Below are 14910 nucleotides of genomic sequence, written 5' to 3' on the forward strand. Positions count from 1 at the left end.
TGGAGGAAGGTCATAGAACAGGAGGGAGATTACAAGGAAAAATAGGGAGTGTAGAAGAAACATCATTCTTTCTTCTGTGTAACTTTCATTGAGTTCAATAAATAATTGTTGAAGAAAAAAAATGTGGTGCATTACTTTCTGGGCGAGTCTCGTAATGTACATCACTTACAGACGCCATTTGGAAACACTGCTGCAGCTACACCCTCTGTCTGAAGAAACACAATATTTACACACGCACTCCTGACAATTCAAACAATGTATATCTAAAGTTTCGCACTCGTACCATTACTGGAGGCTGAGAAAAAAAAAGTGGTGCATTACTTTCTGGGCGACCCTCGGTGTCAAAAGATCAGACACAGGCAGGGGAGCTGACACGTAACTTGGCGAAGCTACAGCTTGACGTTGAAAAACAAAGTTCTAATGGAAAAGTTGAGTGTGTATTTGGAGAGGCTGAAAGGGCTTCACCACAATGTCATTCGAGTTAAGTCAATCAGTAAAAGTTTGGCTTGGATTGCTTGGCTTATAGCCAAAGCAAACCCAACGTGGTACCGTGACCAGCCAAAAAAAAAAAAAAGCAATATGGGTTAATGATTTTTCAAAGAGAAACTTGGATAAAACACGTCAAAAGTGTGTTTGTTAACTAGGGGCCTAACTATCCTGATTGACAGACGTCTCTGAAAGATAGGAATCATTTTCAGATCATTTCAGATCTTCTTTGGGATACGATTTACAGATCACCACCCCCTCCCCAAATTCACCGAAGGGAGTCAACACTTTTGTGCATCCCTTTGTTTTTTTTTTAAAAAAATTGAATTAAATTTAAAATTTTAATTTAAGAGGGGATGGCAGAGTGGTTAGAGTGCAGTACTACAAGCTACTTCAGCTAACTGCTAGGTATAGAAACATAGAAACATATAGAAACATAGAAGACTGACGGCAGAAAAAGACCTCATGGTCCATCTAGTCTGCCCTTATACTATTTCCTGTATTTTATCTTAGAATGGATATATGTTTATCCCAGGCATGTTTAAATTCAGTTACTGTGGATTTATCAACCACGTCTGCTGGAAGTTTGTTCCAAGGATCTACTACTCTTTCAGTAAAATAATATTTTATCATGTTATTTATTTATTTATTTATTGGATTTGTATGCCGCCCCTCTCCGGAGACTCGGGGCGGCTAACAGCAACAATAAAACAGTGTAATGTAATACTAAAAAACGATTAAAAAACCCATTAATATAGAAACCAAACATACATACATACATACATACATACATACCATGCATAGAATTGTAAAGGCCTAGGGGGAAAGAGGATCTCAACTCCCCCATGCCTGACGGCAGAGGTGGGTTTTAAGAAGTTTACGAAAGGCAAGGAGGGTGGGGGCAGTCCTGATCCCTGGGGGCAGCTGGTTCCAGAGGGCCGGGGCCGCCACAGAGAAGGCTCTTCCCCTGGGTCCCGCCAAGCGACATTGTTTAGTTGACGGGACCCGGAGAAGATCCACTCTGTGGGACCTAACTGGTCGCTGGGATTTGTGCGGCAGAAGGCAGTCCCTGAGATAATCTGGTCCGGTGCCATGAAGGGCTTTATAGGTCATAACCAACACTTTGAATTGTGACCGGAAACTGATCAGCAACCAATGCAGATTGCGGAGTGTTGGTGTAACATGGGCATATTTGGGAAAGCCCATGATTGCTCTCGCAACTGCATTCTGCACGATCTGAAGTTTCCGAACATTTTGCTTTTGATCTTTCCCCCAACTAACTTCAGATTGTGTCCCCAGTTCATATAGTTCAGCAGTTCAAATCTCACCACCGGCTCAAGGTTGGCTCATCCTTCCAGGTCAAATGAGGACCCAGATTGCTGAGAGCTGTAAAAGCACTAAGAAGTGGTATATAAGTCTAAATGCTATTGCTAAATGCTATTGCTATTTATTTTGGGGGATTGAAGGAATTAAATGGGTGGCTTAAGGCTGCAAGAAACCTACAATACCCGTTAAAACCCCCTAGATTACAAAAATAAAATTAAAACCCCTAAATTAGAAAAAATTGGAATTTAAATGACCCAAAGAGGCACCATGGTTTTTGCATGAACTCACCATCTCCTGGAGACTGGCCCAAAGTCACGCAGCCAATTTTCACACCTACAACTCATAATCTCCTTGTGATTGGGCTGAAGTAACGCAACTACCTTTCTTGTCTAAGGAGGAACTAGAACTTAGTCTCCTGGTGACTGGCCCAAAGTCTCCCAACCAATTTTTATGCCCAAAGTGAAACTACAACTCATAATCTCCTTGTGAGGGGGCTGGAGTAACCCAGCTAGCTTTCTTGTCTTAAGAGGAACTTGAACTGTTAGTTTTAGAAGGAACTAGAACTTCTAAGAACTTCTAAGGAGGAACTAGAATTTCTAATTCTAGAACTCAGTCTCCTGGTGACTGGTCCAAAATTACCCAGCTAGTTTTCACACCTAAGGCGGGACTAGAGCTCATCATCTCCTGGTTTCTAGCCCAACATCGTAACCCCTACAAGCCTACACCAAACTGACTCTCCAAAGTAGATACTTACTTGAAATTAAGCGGTTGCAAAGCCATTTTTGCAGCCGGCTCAGAAGCGTCCTGAAAACCAGTTTTGGAAAGCAACATACCCATTAAAAGAGAATAAACCTTTGTAGGGCCACTTTTAATCCTCTATTTCTTGCAGCTTCTGTCCTACAAGACTAACCCTTTTCGCCCAGAGTCCTCTGGAAAGGGAAAACAGATTAGGAGGACCCCTGTTCTTCACTCAACAACACCTTGAGAGGGTCATTTAGGAAGATGAAGGCTGAAGTGCCACGAAGGAGCAAGGTTAAAACGGGTTGGATGCACGCACCTTCCGTAGAGCTGGGTTTCCCTTCCTTCGTCCATTCCTCTTCTTCCTTCTCCAGGTTCTCGGGCAAGCAGGCCCTGGACTCCAGCTGCTGCAAGATAGCCGGACAGAATTCTTTGAATTCGCTCTGCCCGAGATGGGACGAATCACTCAGATTGTGGGTGGCGAAGAGCTCTGAAGAACTGAAGCACTAAAAGGCAAAAAAAGGGTGAGATTTTCACAGTGGGTCGCGTGTTTCTTCCGACACCCAAGTGCTGCCTCTCACCTCCTATTCCTCAACTTCTCAGCTACGGCATCTTCTCCCTTCTTCTCAGGCAATTCAGAAGCAACTCCAACCTCACGTTTTTCATATTCTACGAGCTCGTGTACACTTTCACCCCACGCTCCCTCCTCTTTCCAAAGATTTGTGTCTAGGTCAGCAGCAGCGGTGAAATCTATTTATCGTATTTTTCAGCACGGTAAGAAACACCGGAGTATAAGACGCACCTTAGTTTTTGGGGAGGAAAATGGGAAAACGAATCTGCTTACCAGGTATTCATCTGGCTAGCGTCCTTAGTCTGGTCAGTACATTATTTTATCCCCTGGTTAGGGATTTAAAAAAACTTTATTTGGAGAGAGTAACAATGAAAGAGCTTGCAAGCTGGGAACATCGTTAGCACCTGGTTAGGGCTGGAAAGAAACATATTGGGAGCAAGTAGAGCAATGAAAAAAAAGCCTGCAAAGACATAAGGCTTGAAAAACATTCTTTGCCGAGAGTAACAATGAAAGAGCTTGCAAGCTGGTAAGAGCTGGGAACATCGTTAGCACCTGGTTAGGGCTGGAAAGAAACATATTCAGAGCAAGTAGAGCAATGAGAAAAAGCCTGCAAAGACTTAAGGCTTGGAAAACATTCTTTGCAGAGAGTAACAATGAAAGAGCTTGCAAGCCAGTAAGAGCTGAGAGGATCATTAGCAGCTACTTAGGGCTGGGGGTGGGGAGCTAGATTCAGAGTATAAGACGCGCCCAAATTATCAGCCCCTTTTAAGGAAGAAAAAGGTGCATCTTATACTCCAAAAAATACGGTACCTTCCCTACCGGTTCGGAAGTGTGTGCAAAGCACAGGCGGAGATTTCACTTACTGGCCCTAACGAGGCGCTAACAATCTTCCCTGTTTGCAGGATTTTTTTCATTGCTATTTCATCCGAAAAAGGTTTTTTCAGCCCTAACCAGGGGATAGAATAATGTGCTGAAACTGATCAAACTAAGGGCGTTAGCCAAGTTGAGTACCTGGTAGACAGATCATTTCCCCCCATTTTCCTTCCCAAAAACTAAGGCGTGTCTTATACTCCGGTGTGTCTTATACTGCGAAAAATATATTAAAAACATAGAAACATAGAAGATTGTATTCCAAATTTGGTCTCGCCAATGCTTTATACAGCAGGATCACAATCTCCCTCTTCCTGCTTGTTATACCTCTAGCTATGCAGCCAAGCATTCAACTCGCTTTCCCTACCGCCTGACCGCACTGTTCACCCATTTTGAGACTGTCAGAAATCACTACCCCTAAATCCTTCTCTTTTGAAGTTTTTGCTAACACAGAACTGCCAATACAATACTCAGATTGAGGATTCCTTTTCCCCAAGTGCATTATTTTACATTTGGAAACATTAAACTGTAGTTTCCATTGCTTTGACCACTTATCTAGTAAAGCTAAATCATTTGCCATATTACAGACGCCTCCAGGAATATCAACCCTACTTAAAATGTAACAGTTGGGGTGGGGTGGTGAAGAAGCTTCTTCGTAGACCTGTCTGAAATAAAAAAGGAGGACAGAGTCATAATAGGAAAGCAGAAGTGATTACCCAGGAGATGTTCCGGTGCTGCGGTTGCCACCGCCGTGCGTGGCTGACATTTTGCCGTTCGACGCCCACGTGCAGGTGTCTCAACATAGATTTCAGCTGCTGGAGGCTGAGCCTGTCCTCGTCACCATAACGGAGGAAAAGGTCCTGCAGAAAGGAGGCTGCTGTGATGGGAGGGGGAGCCAAGGCTTCCGTGTCAGCCCGTGTCCGTGACGTCGGAAGTAGGAGGTACAGTTGCAGCACCAAGGCCCATCTCCAAAACCCTCCATTCCAAAACATGGCTTCAAAGCTGAAAAGACAGAGCCAGGCCCTGGGATTAGCACCAGTCCTTGAAAAAACTCTTACTCTGCTAATGCCCATACTTACTGAATATTTATTTATTTACTTATTTACTTACTTGCTTATTTATTGCATTTCCTAGCCGTGCTTACTGAATATTTAATTATTTATTTATTTATTGATTGATTGATTGATTGATTGCATTTCCTGGCCATACTTACTCAATATTTATTTATTTATTTATTGATTGATTGCCGTACTTACTATTTATTTGTTTGTTTGTTTGTTTATGTATTTATTGCATTTATTGATTGACTGATTGATTGCATTTATATGCCGCTCACTCCAAATGGACTCTGAGTGGCTTACAACAGATATAAATACAATATAAGTAAAAAACCCACTAAAAAACATCACTAAAATCACATGTATTATAAAACCATTACTTGCAACAATCAGTCTTAATTCCAGGCCTGCTGGAAAAGCCAGGTCTTAACAGCTTTCCTTAAAACCGGTAGGGAGGAGATAATGTGAATCTTTGGGGTCAATTGATTCCATAGGGTCAGAGCCACCACAGAGAAGGCTCTTCCCCAAGGTCCTGCAAACCAATATTGTTTGGCGGACGGGACCTGGAAAAGGCCAACTCTGTGGGCCCTTACTGGTCGCAATGAGGGAGGAGGGAGGAGGCCGCCCCGTAAATAGTCTGGCCCTGAGCCATTTAGGGCTTTAAAGGTGATAACCAACACCTTGAATTGTGCTTGGAGACCAACTGGCAGCCAATGCAGCTCGCATAGAGATGGAGTAATACAGCCATACCCTGGTACACCCGTTATTGCACGCATTGCTGTATTCAGCCTTCCATCCTTCCAAGGTAGGTAAAATGAAGACCTGGATTGTGGGGCCAATTTGGTGTCTCTGTTAAAAAGTGCTATTGCTAACATGTTGTAAGCCGCCCTGAGTCTAAGGAGAAGGGCAGACTAGATGGACCATGAGGGCAGACTAGATGGACCATGAGGTCTTTTTCTGCCGTCAGACTTCTATGTTTCTATGTTTCTAAGGGTGGCATAAAAGTCGAATAAATAAATAAATAAATAAATAAAATAAATTTTGCACCAGCTGAAGTCTCTGAACGCTCTTCAAGGGTAGCCCCATGCAGAGCGCATTGCAGTAGTCAATAGCTCTTGCTACATTCAAAATAAGACAAGAGATAGTTGTTAGCATTCCACATCGGGCTTATAACCAGTGTTAGAACCCTAAACTTAGAAACAGAGTGGCAGTGGTGGTTGTTCAGCAAATAACCTCAACCAGTGATGGCGAACCTTTTTTTCCTTAGGTGCCAAAAGCGCATGTGCATGTGTTATTGTGCATGCGTGAATGTGCACACTCATAATTCAATGCCTGGGGATTGTGAAAAGCTGGCTGGAGAATTGTGGGAGTTGAAGTCCATAAGTCTTAACGTTGCCATGTTTGGGGACCCCGATATAGAATAGAATAGAATAGAATAGAATAGAATAGAATAGAATTCTTTATTGGCCAAGTGTGCTTGGACACACAAGGAATTTGTCTTGGTGCATATGCTCTCAGCGTACATAAAAGAAAATATACATTTGTCAAGAATCATGTGGTACAACATTTAACAATTGCTATAGGGGTCAAATAAGCAATGAAGAAACAATATTAATAAAAATTTAGGATATAAGCAACATATACAAGCAACATATACAGGACCTGTATACTGCACGAGTCAAAAAGAGGGCGGGGAAAATATTTACTGACCCCTCACATCCTGGACATAAACTGTTTCAACTCCTACCTTCAAAACGTCGCTACAGAGCCCTGCACACCAAGACAACTAGACACAAGAACAGTTTTTCCCCGAACGCCATCACTCTGCTAAACAAATAATTCCCTCAACACTGTCAGACTTTCTACTAAATCTGCACTTCTATTCTACTAGTTTTTCTCATCATTCCTATCACCCATTTCCTCCCTTGTTGACTGTATGACTGTAACTTGTTGCTTATATCCTAAGATTTTTATTAATATTGCTTCTTCATTGCTTATTTGACCCCTATGACAATCATTAAGTGTCGTACCACATGATTCTTGACAAATGTATATTTTATTTTATGGACGCTGAGAGCATCTGCACCAAGACAAATTCCTTGTGTGTCCAATCACACTTGGCCAATAAAAATTCTATTCTATTCTATTCTATTCTATTCTATATATGCATACTGAAGAAAGTCAGAAGTCAGTTATCCCTGTGTTTTCTTTTTGCCACTTTCTAAATTTGATTCCTCTTTCCTTTTTCAATTTTCTCTCTCTTTTTCTTAGATTTCGTATTGATATTTTTATATTTGGCATTCTATCTTTCTCTGAAATAAAGCTGAGGGTTTTTTTTTTTACAAAGAAGAGGGGAAAAAACAAAGAGAAGCAAAACCCCCTGAAGAACGTCCTCCAAGGCCATTCAACTACCTTGGACACTCCAGAAAGCAAAATGCGGAAGGAAAAGTAGCACGCAACCTGAAATTTGGAACGACAATAAGCAACATGGAGCAAAAACTGAATCCTCTGCTCCGGAAACCATTGTTCAAACAGAAACTTTGCTTCTGTCTACAAGGGCGTGCAAAGAAGCACTAAAAAAGATAAGTGAAATTGCAAGAGGGGGACACAAGTTCCACCATTTACTTATTTATTTCATTTATTAATTAGACTTCTATGCGACCCTTCTCAAAGCAACTCAGAGCAGTGTACAACATAGTACAGTGATACCTCGTCCTACGAACTTAATTGGTTCCGGGACGAGGTTCGTAAGGTGAAAAGTTTGTAAGACGAAACAATGTTTCCCATAGGAAACTATGGAAAAGCGATTAATGCGTGCAAGCCCCAAACTCACCCCTTTTGCCAGCCAAAGTGCCCATTTTTGCACTGCTGGGATTCCCCTGAGGCTCCCCTCCATGGGAAACCCCACCTCCGGACTTCCGTGTTTTTGCGATGCTGCAGGGGAAATCCCAAGAGGAGAATCCCAGGATCGCAAAAACGGGCACTCCGTTGACAACGGAAGTCCGGAGGTGGGGTTTCCCAGCGAGGGGAGTCTCAGCAAAATTGCAGCATCACAAAAACGCGGAAGTCCTTGAAACCCCACCTCCGGACTTCCGGGTTTTGGTGATGCTGTGATTTCGCTGAGGCTACCCGTTGCCAGCGAAGGGCCTGTTTTTGCGCTGCTGGGATTGCCCTGCAGCAACGTAAAAACACGGAAGTCCGGAGGTGGTGTTTCCCATGGAGGGGAGCCTCAGGGGAATCCCAGCAGCGCAAAAAAAGGTGCTTCGCTGGCAACAGAAGTCCGGAGGCGGGGCATCCCAGTGGCGGCGGCTTGGGTTTGTAAGGTGAAAATAGTTTGGAAGAAGAGGCAAAAAAATCTTAAACCCCGGGTTTGTATCTTGAAAAGTTTGTATGATGAGGGATTTGTAAGACGAGGTACCACTGTACAGTGATCCCCCGCTCGTTGCGAGGGTTCCGTTCCAGGACCCCCCGCAACGAGCGGGTTTTCGCGAAGTAGCGCTGCGGAAGTAAAAACACCATCTGCGCATGTGCAGATGGTGTTTTTACTCCCACAGCGCTAGCGAGGAGCCGAAGATTGGGGGCGGCGCGGCTGTTTGCCGCCGGCATGGAGGGCTTCCTAGCAGCCCCCCAAACCCGGGTTGGGGGTCCGGGGGGCGCTGGCTCTCGGCGCTTTCGAGCTGAGTCCGGGAGCGAATTCGCTCCCGGACTCAGCTCAAAAGCGCCGATAGCAAGCGGCAAGGAACGGCTTGTCCACGCCGTTCATTCTCGCCGCTTTCGAGCTGAGTCCGGGAGCAAATTCGCTCCCGGACTCAGCTCGAAAGCGCCGAGAACGAACGGCAAGGAACGGCCTGTCCACGCCGTTCATTCTCGCCGCTTTCGAGCTGAATCCGGGAGCAAATTCGCTCCCGGACTCAGCTCGAAAGCGCCGAGAACGAACGGCAAGGAACGGCCTGTCCACGCCGTTCATTCTCGCCGCTTTCGAGCTGAATCCGGGAGCAAATTCGCTCCCGGACTCAGCTCGAAAGCGCCGAGAACGAACGGCAAGGAACGGCCTGTCCACGCCGTTCATTCTCGCCGCTTTCGAGCTGAATCCGGGAGCAAATTCGCTCCCGGACTCAGCTCAAAAGCGCCGAGAACGAACGGCAAGGAACGGCCTGTCCACGCCGTTCATTCTCGCCGCTTTCGAGCTGAATCCGGGAGCAAATTCGCTCCCGGACTCAGCTCGAAAGCGCCGAGAACGAACGGCAAGGAACAGCCTGTCCACGCCGTTCATTCTCGCCGCTTTCGAGCTGAATCCGGGAGCAAATTCGCTCCCGGACTCAGCTCGAAAGCGCCGAGAACGAACGGCAAGGAACGGCCTGTCCACGCCGTTCATTCTCGCCGCTTTCGAGCTGAATCCGGGAGCAAATTCGCTCCCGGACTCAGCTCGAAAGCGCCGAGAACGAACGGCAAGGAACGGCCTGTCCACGCCGTTCATTCTCGCCGCTTTCGAGCTGAATCCGGGAGCAAATTCGCTCCCGGACTCAGCTCGAAAGCGCCGAGAACGAACGGCAAGGAACGGCCTGTCCACGCCGTTCATTCTCGCCGCTTTCGAGCTGAGTCCGGGAGCAAATTCGCTCCCGGACTCAGCTCGAAAGCGCCGAGAACGAACGGCAAGGAACGGCCTGTCCACGCCGTTCATTCTCGCCGCTTTCGAGCTGAATCCGGGAGCAAATTCGCTCCCGGACTCAGCTCGAAAGCGCCGAGAACGAACGGCAAGGAACGGCCTGTCCACGCCGTTCATTCTCGCCGCTTTCGAGCTGAGTCCGGGAGCGACTTCGCTCCCGGACTCAGCTCGAAAGCACCGAGAATGAACGGCGTGGGCGGGCGAAGGGCGGGCGGCAGCGAGGAGTTTGCGTGGGCGGTGGGGAAACTCCTCGCTGACGCCAGCAAGAGGGGGAAGACTCAGGGAAGCCGCCCAGCAGCTGATCTCCCGGTTGCCATCTACGCATGCGTGCCCACGGGCACGCATGCGTAGATGGTATTTTGACTTCCGGGTTGAAAAATAGCGAAGGCTCTTCCCCTAGGCCCCGTCAGATGACATTGTCTGACCGATGGGATCTGGAGAAGGCCGACTCTGTGGGACCTAACCGGCCGCTGGGATACAGGTCAATTTGCTTTCAAAACCAATAAATATCCAGACAGCATTGAAATGACGTACCCAGCTCAGTAAAAATTCCAGAAAGCCTTTCAAAACACAAAAAGTTACGGGGAATTGGGAATTTCTCCAAATTCTGCTAAGCAGCTAAGACACAAATCTACAGCAGCAATTCTACCCTGAAAAAAATCAAAGTGCCATCAATCACAGACTTGCCAGGGGCAATGAGGGTTTTTTTTTCCTATTCAACTGAACTGCCCCAACATTGAATTTACATTTTAAATTTCGTAAACTTGAAGTCTAACCACTGACCGCTTACAATTCATAATGCAGACATTTAAAAAAAGAACATACCCAGACCACGAACAAAGAAACTTGATGGCAGGAACTGAAAATAAGATGTCGCTTGAAAAAAGTACCTTAAAGAAGATTTACTCATCAGAAAGGGGATCTCCTGGTGTCATGAAGGACATGGAAGTTAAAAGAAGAACCTGTGTCTACAAACGTTGAGTCTGGATTTGTGTTTCTCAATTTTCCAAGGTAATATTCCGAGCACACAGGGCATGTTGACCTCTCTTGGTAGTTTTTCCCCCCTAGGGTAAGCAGTCTTTGCCCTCCATTGATTAAGCAATCCATGTTGACCGCCATGAGGCCAACTCCTTAAATCAACACGGGCTTTAACCTTAAAGATAACCAACCTCCAAACTAAGCCAACAGTTTTGAGATGCATTGGCCAACTGGGTTGGTACCTTGGCATTCTTACAGGCAGCTTCCAAAGCTACAGACGGCTGAAGCACATATAAGGTAGTTCTCAGCTTACTACTACAATTGAGCCCAGCATTTCCATTGTTACAGAAAAACAAAGGACCGGTCCATAGTGCTTTTGCCAGCCAAAATGGCCAGGTTTTAGCCGGCAAACTACTGCAGGAGACTGTTCAGGCTGAAAACAGGGCACTCTATGCAACATATGTACTGTATGTGTAGATAGATAGATAGATAGATAGATAGATAGATAGATAGATAGGTAGGTAGGTAGGTAGGTAGGTAGGTAGGTAGGTAGGTAGGTAGGTAGGTAGGTAGGTAGGTAGGTAGATAGATAGATGAGATAGACAGACAGACAGATAGACTGTATGTATAGATAGGTAGGTAGGTAGCTAGGTGGGTGGGTGGGTGGTTAGGTAGGTAGATAACTAAGTATGTGTGTATGTATATAGGTAGGTAGGTAGGTAGGTAGATGGATAGATAGATAGATAGATGGATGAGATAGACAGACAGACAGACAGACAAGATATAGATAGATAGATAGACAGACAGACAGACAGACAGACAGACAGACAGACAGATCTATCCTTTCCATTATCAGCAAAAATATGTAACACACATACACACACACACACATGCTTTTTTCTGGAGAGAGAGAGAGAGAATAGATATACAGATATATACTGTATAATCATTTATGCTGTCCCTTGGGAATCAGCTAGACTTACCTATAGATTCCATAATATTTTGAGTGTCTATGTGACGTTTCGGTGAAATCACATTCACCATCATCAGGCTGAAGTTGTAAGCTTCATGCTGCTGTAGATATATATATATACAGTACCGAATATACCAAGACCATAACTATATCTACAGCAGCACGAAGCTTACAACTTCAGCCTGATGATGGTGAATGTGATTTCACCGAAACGTCGCATAGACACTCAAAATATTACATGGGGCAAAACCCGAACTCAGAACAATCTACATATATATATACGAAAACAAATATATATTTATATTAAAATAAATATATATATTTATATATTTATAAAAGGAGCTGTGATGTTCCTTCAATATACCAGGGTGATTCGACACAAAATGTAACCCTTCCCTGGTACAGAGCTGAAGGGATTGGATACTGTAGCCTAGAGGATAATTCTCTGCCTTACAAGGCAAAGGTTGCAGGTTCAAGTCCCAGTGGGTATGGCTAGCTGATGAGGCCAAAATAAGGCCGAAATAGATCTATCCTAGTCTCCCTTAATTTTCAAATTCAGCTTAAACATGTGACATATATATATATATATATATATATATATATATATATATATATATATATATGTTTTCGTAGATTATATATATATATAATAATACTCTCATCTAAACAGCATTGATTTTAAAATCGTTTTCAATCCAAGTATTAAAAAGGCCCAAGACTGCTTCATTTTTCAAAATAGGCTTCAACCCAGAGTCTCTCAGCCTTAGAAACCGCAGGGTTTGTGGACTTCAACTTCCAGAATTCCCCAGCTGGCACTAGGAATTCTGGGAGTTGAAGTCGACACATCTTGTCGGTGCCACAGTTGAAAAGAGCTGCTTGGCTAATGAAGCCTGTCCTAAGCGCCGGATCAACTCATGCGAACAGAAAGTCAGACGGATTGTGTTTAAAACCGGGTTTTGCTCTTAAGTAAATAGGAAACTCACACCTCTATTGACGAACGTGTTCTCTTTGCCAATCCCACTGCTGTGACCTACAAAAGTTCTGCATTTTCTAGACCCCCACTTGGCAGGACAGCCAGAAGCAATAGAGATTTTCTGCTGACAGGTTGCAAACTTCAATCATTTCTTGGGTAGGACCCAGAGCAGGTCTGGATCGCAGCCCAAGAAGGAAGCAATTAATGCGGAAAGGCTGGAAACTAAAAATAAATAAATAAATTAGTTGCAATCCCCACAGAAATTCCCAGCAATTGAGTTTGCATTTGAGATGGAATAAATTGCAATTTAGAACCGCTTTCTAACGCACGAATCCCAGCGGCCGATAAGGTCCCACAGAGTTGGCCTTCTCCAGGTCCCGTCAACTAAACAATGTCATTTGGCGGGCCCCAGGGGAAGAGCCTTCTCTATGGCAGCCCTGGCCCTCTGGAATCAACTCCCCCCCAGAGATTAGAACGGCCCCCACCCTCCTTGTCTTTCACAAATTACTTAAGACCCACCTATATCGCCAGGCATGGGGGAACTGAGACATCCTCCCCCAGGCTTTTATATTTTATGTTTGGTATGTATGTGCTGTATGCTTTTAATTACTGGAGTTTTATATATGTTTTTTAATATTGGATTTGTTTTACTGCTATATTGTTTTATTATTCTTCGGAGAGGGGCGGCATACAAGTCCAATAAAGTATTATTATTATTATTATTATTATTATTATTATTATTATTATTATTATTATTATTAATTTACCTGGAATTTGCAATTGCCAGACCTAATATACCTGTCTAATAAAAAGAAACCAATTCCAAACAAATTAAACTAGCTGCTCCCATGTTTGTATGACATTTGCTGCTCGCTCATTCACTCCATTCATTCACCCCATTCATTCACTCCATTCATTCATTCATTCATTCATTCCATTTAGCATTTAGACTTATATACCGCTTCATAGTGCTTTGACAGGCCTCTCTAAGCGGTTTACAGAGAGTCAGCCTCTTGCCCCCAAAAATCTGGGTCCTCATTTTACCCACCTCGGAACGATGGAAGGCTGAGTCAACCTTGAGCCTGGTGAGATTCAATCTGCCAAACTGCAGGCAGCTGGTAGTCAGCAGAAGTAGCCTGCAATACTACAATGTCATTTGGCGGGCCGCAGGGGAAGAGCCTTCTCTGTGGCGGCCCCGACCCTCTGGAACCAACTCCCCCCAGAGATTAGAATTGCCCCCATCCTCCTTGCCTTTCGTAAGCTTCTTAAAACCCACCTCTGCCACCAGGCATGGGGGAATTGAGATACTCTTTCCCCCTAAGCCTTTACAATTTTATGCATGGTACGTCTGTATGTATGTCTGGTTTTATAATAGGGTTTTTAACTGTTTTAATATTGGATTATTATATGCTGTTTTTATTACTGTTGTTAGCCGCCCCGAGTCTGCGGAGAGGGGCGGCATACAAATCCAATAAATAATAATAATATCCGGTACCATTTATGACTTTCTGTGTTCTTTCTGCACCCGTTGAATCTTCCAAATGCTCTTCAGGAGCAGCCTCATGTAGAGCGCATTGCGGTAATCTTATTAAAGAGGGATCCCGCATTCCCGTCCTCTTAAGAGCTTAGGCCTTTTTTGGCCTTTCGGAAACTATCAGGAATTCTTGAAAACTGCAGCTGTTGTTTTACAGGGTGGAGAGAAGTTAACACAAGCGTTTGCACAAACACAGCCCTGGGCAGAATGGCCGATGAATTTAAATGACTGTTTTCTTAAGCTTAGCCCAGACAAATTTGTTAAAAAAAAAGAAGACTAGGACATAATGGCTGCAATTGTTAGTGACCCCTTTAAAAAGGAACCAAGACCTTTGTGTAAAATAGGAGCCTCAGGACCAGAGTTGCTGAGTGACTGAATAGGCTTAATTGTAATTTAATTTATATTAAACTGAATCAAACTTAGTTTCGGGATTGTAGCACGTTGAAGGGGAGGATTATCACCTCGTTCAACAGCAAAGTATAATTCCTGCCCCCTCCCCAAATGGTTGCATAGCAATGCAAAATAATACATATAATATTGCATGGCAACTTTTTATTACAGTGTTCCCTCGATTTTCGCGGGGGATGCGTTCCGAGACCACCCGCGAAAGTCGAATTTCCGCGAAGTAGAGATGCGGAAGTAAATACACTATTTTTGGCTATGAACAGTATCACAAGCCTTCCCTTAACACTTTAAACCCCTAAATTACCATTTCCCATTCCCTTAGCAACCATTTA

General features: G+C 44.3%; 1 protein-coding gene across 4 annotated transcripts in view; it reads right to left on the reverse strand.

Moving 5' to 3' along the window:
- SLC39A14 (solute carrier family 39 member 14) overlaps positions 1–14910 on the reverse strand; it is a 53829-nt gene that overhangs the window by 25391 nt on the left and 13528 nt on the right. For 2 of the 4 annotated variants that reach the window (XM_070765981.1, XM_070765980.1), the window contains 2 exons: positions 4708–4993; positions 2870–3056 (listed from right to left, as the gene is read on the reverse strand). In XM_070765981.1, coding sequence (XP_070622082.1) covers positions 2870–3056; positions 4708–4983 — 463 coding nt within the window. In that variant the 5' untranslated portion in view covers positions 4984–4993. Of the gene's footprint in view, positions 1–2869; positions 3057–4707; positions 4994–10540; positions 10574–10605; positions 10647–14910 lie in introns of those variants that run through there. The other 2 variants (XM_070765979.1, XM_070765982.1) reach the window with 2 other exon arrangements.

This window comes from Erythrolamprus reginae, chromosome 12, assembly GCF_031021105.1.
Source record: "Erythrolamprus reginae isolate rEryReg1 chromosome 12, rEryReg1.hap1, whole genome shotgun sequence".
Classification (NCBI taxonomy): domain Eukaryota; kingdom Metazoa; phylum Chordata; class Lepidosauria; order Squamata; family Dipsadidae; genus Erythrolamprus; species Erythrolamprus reginae.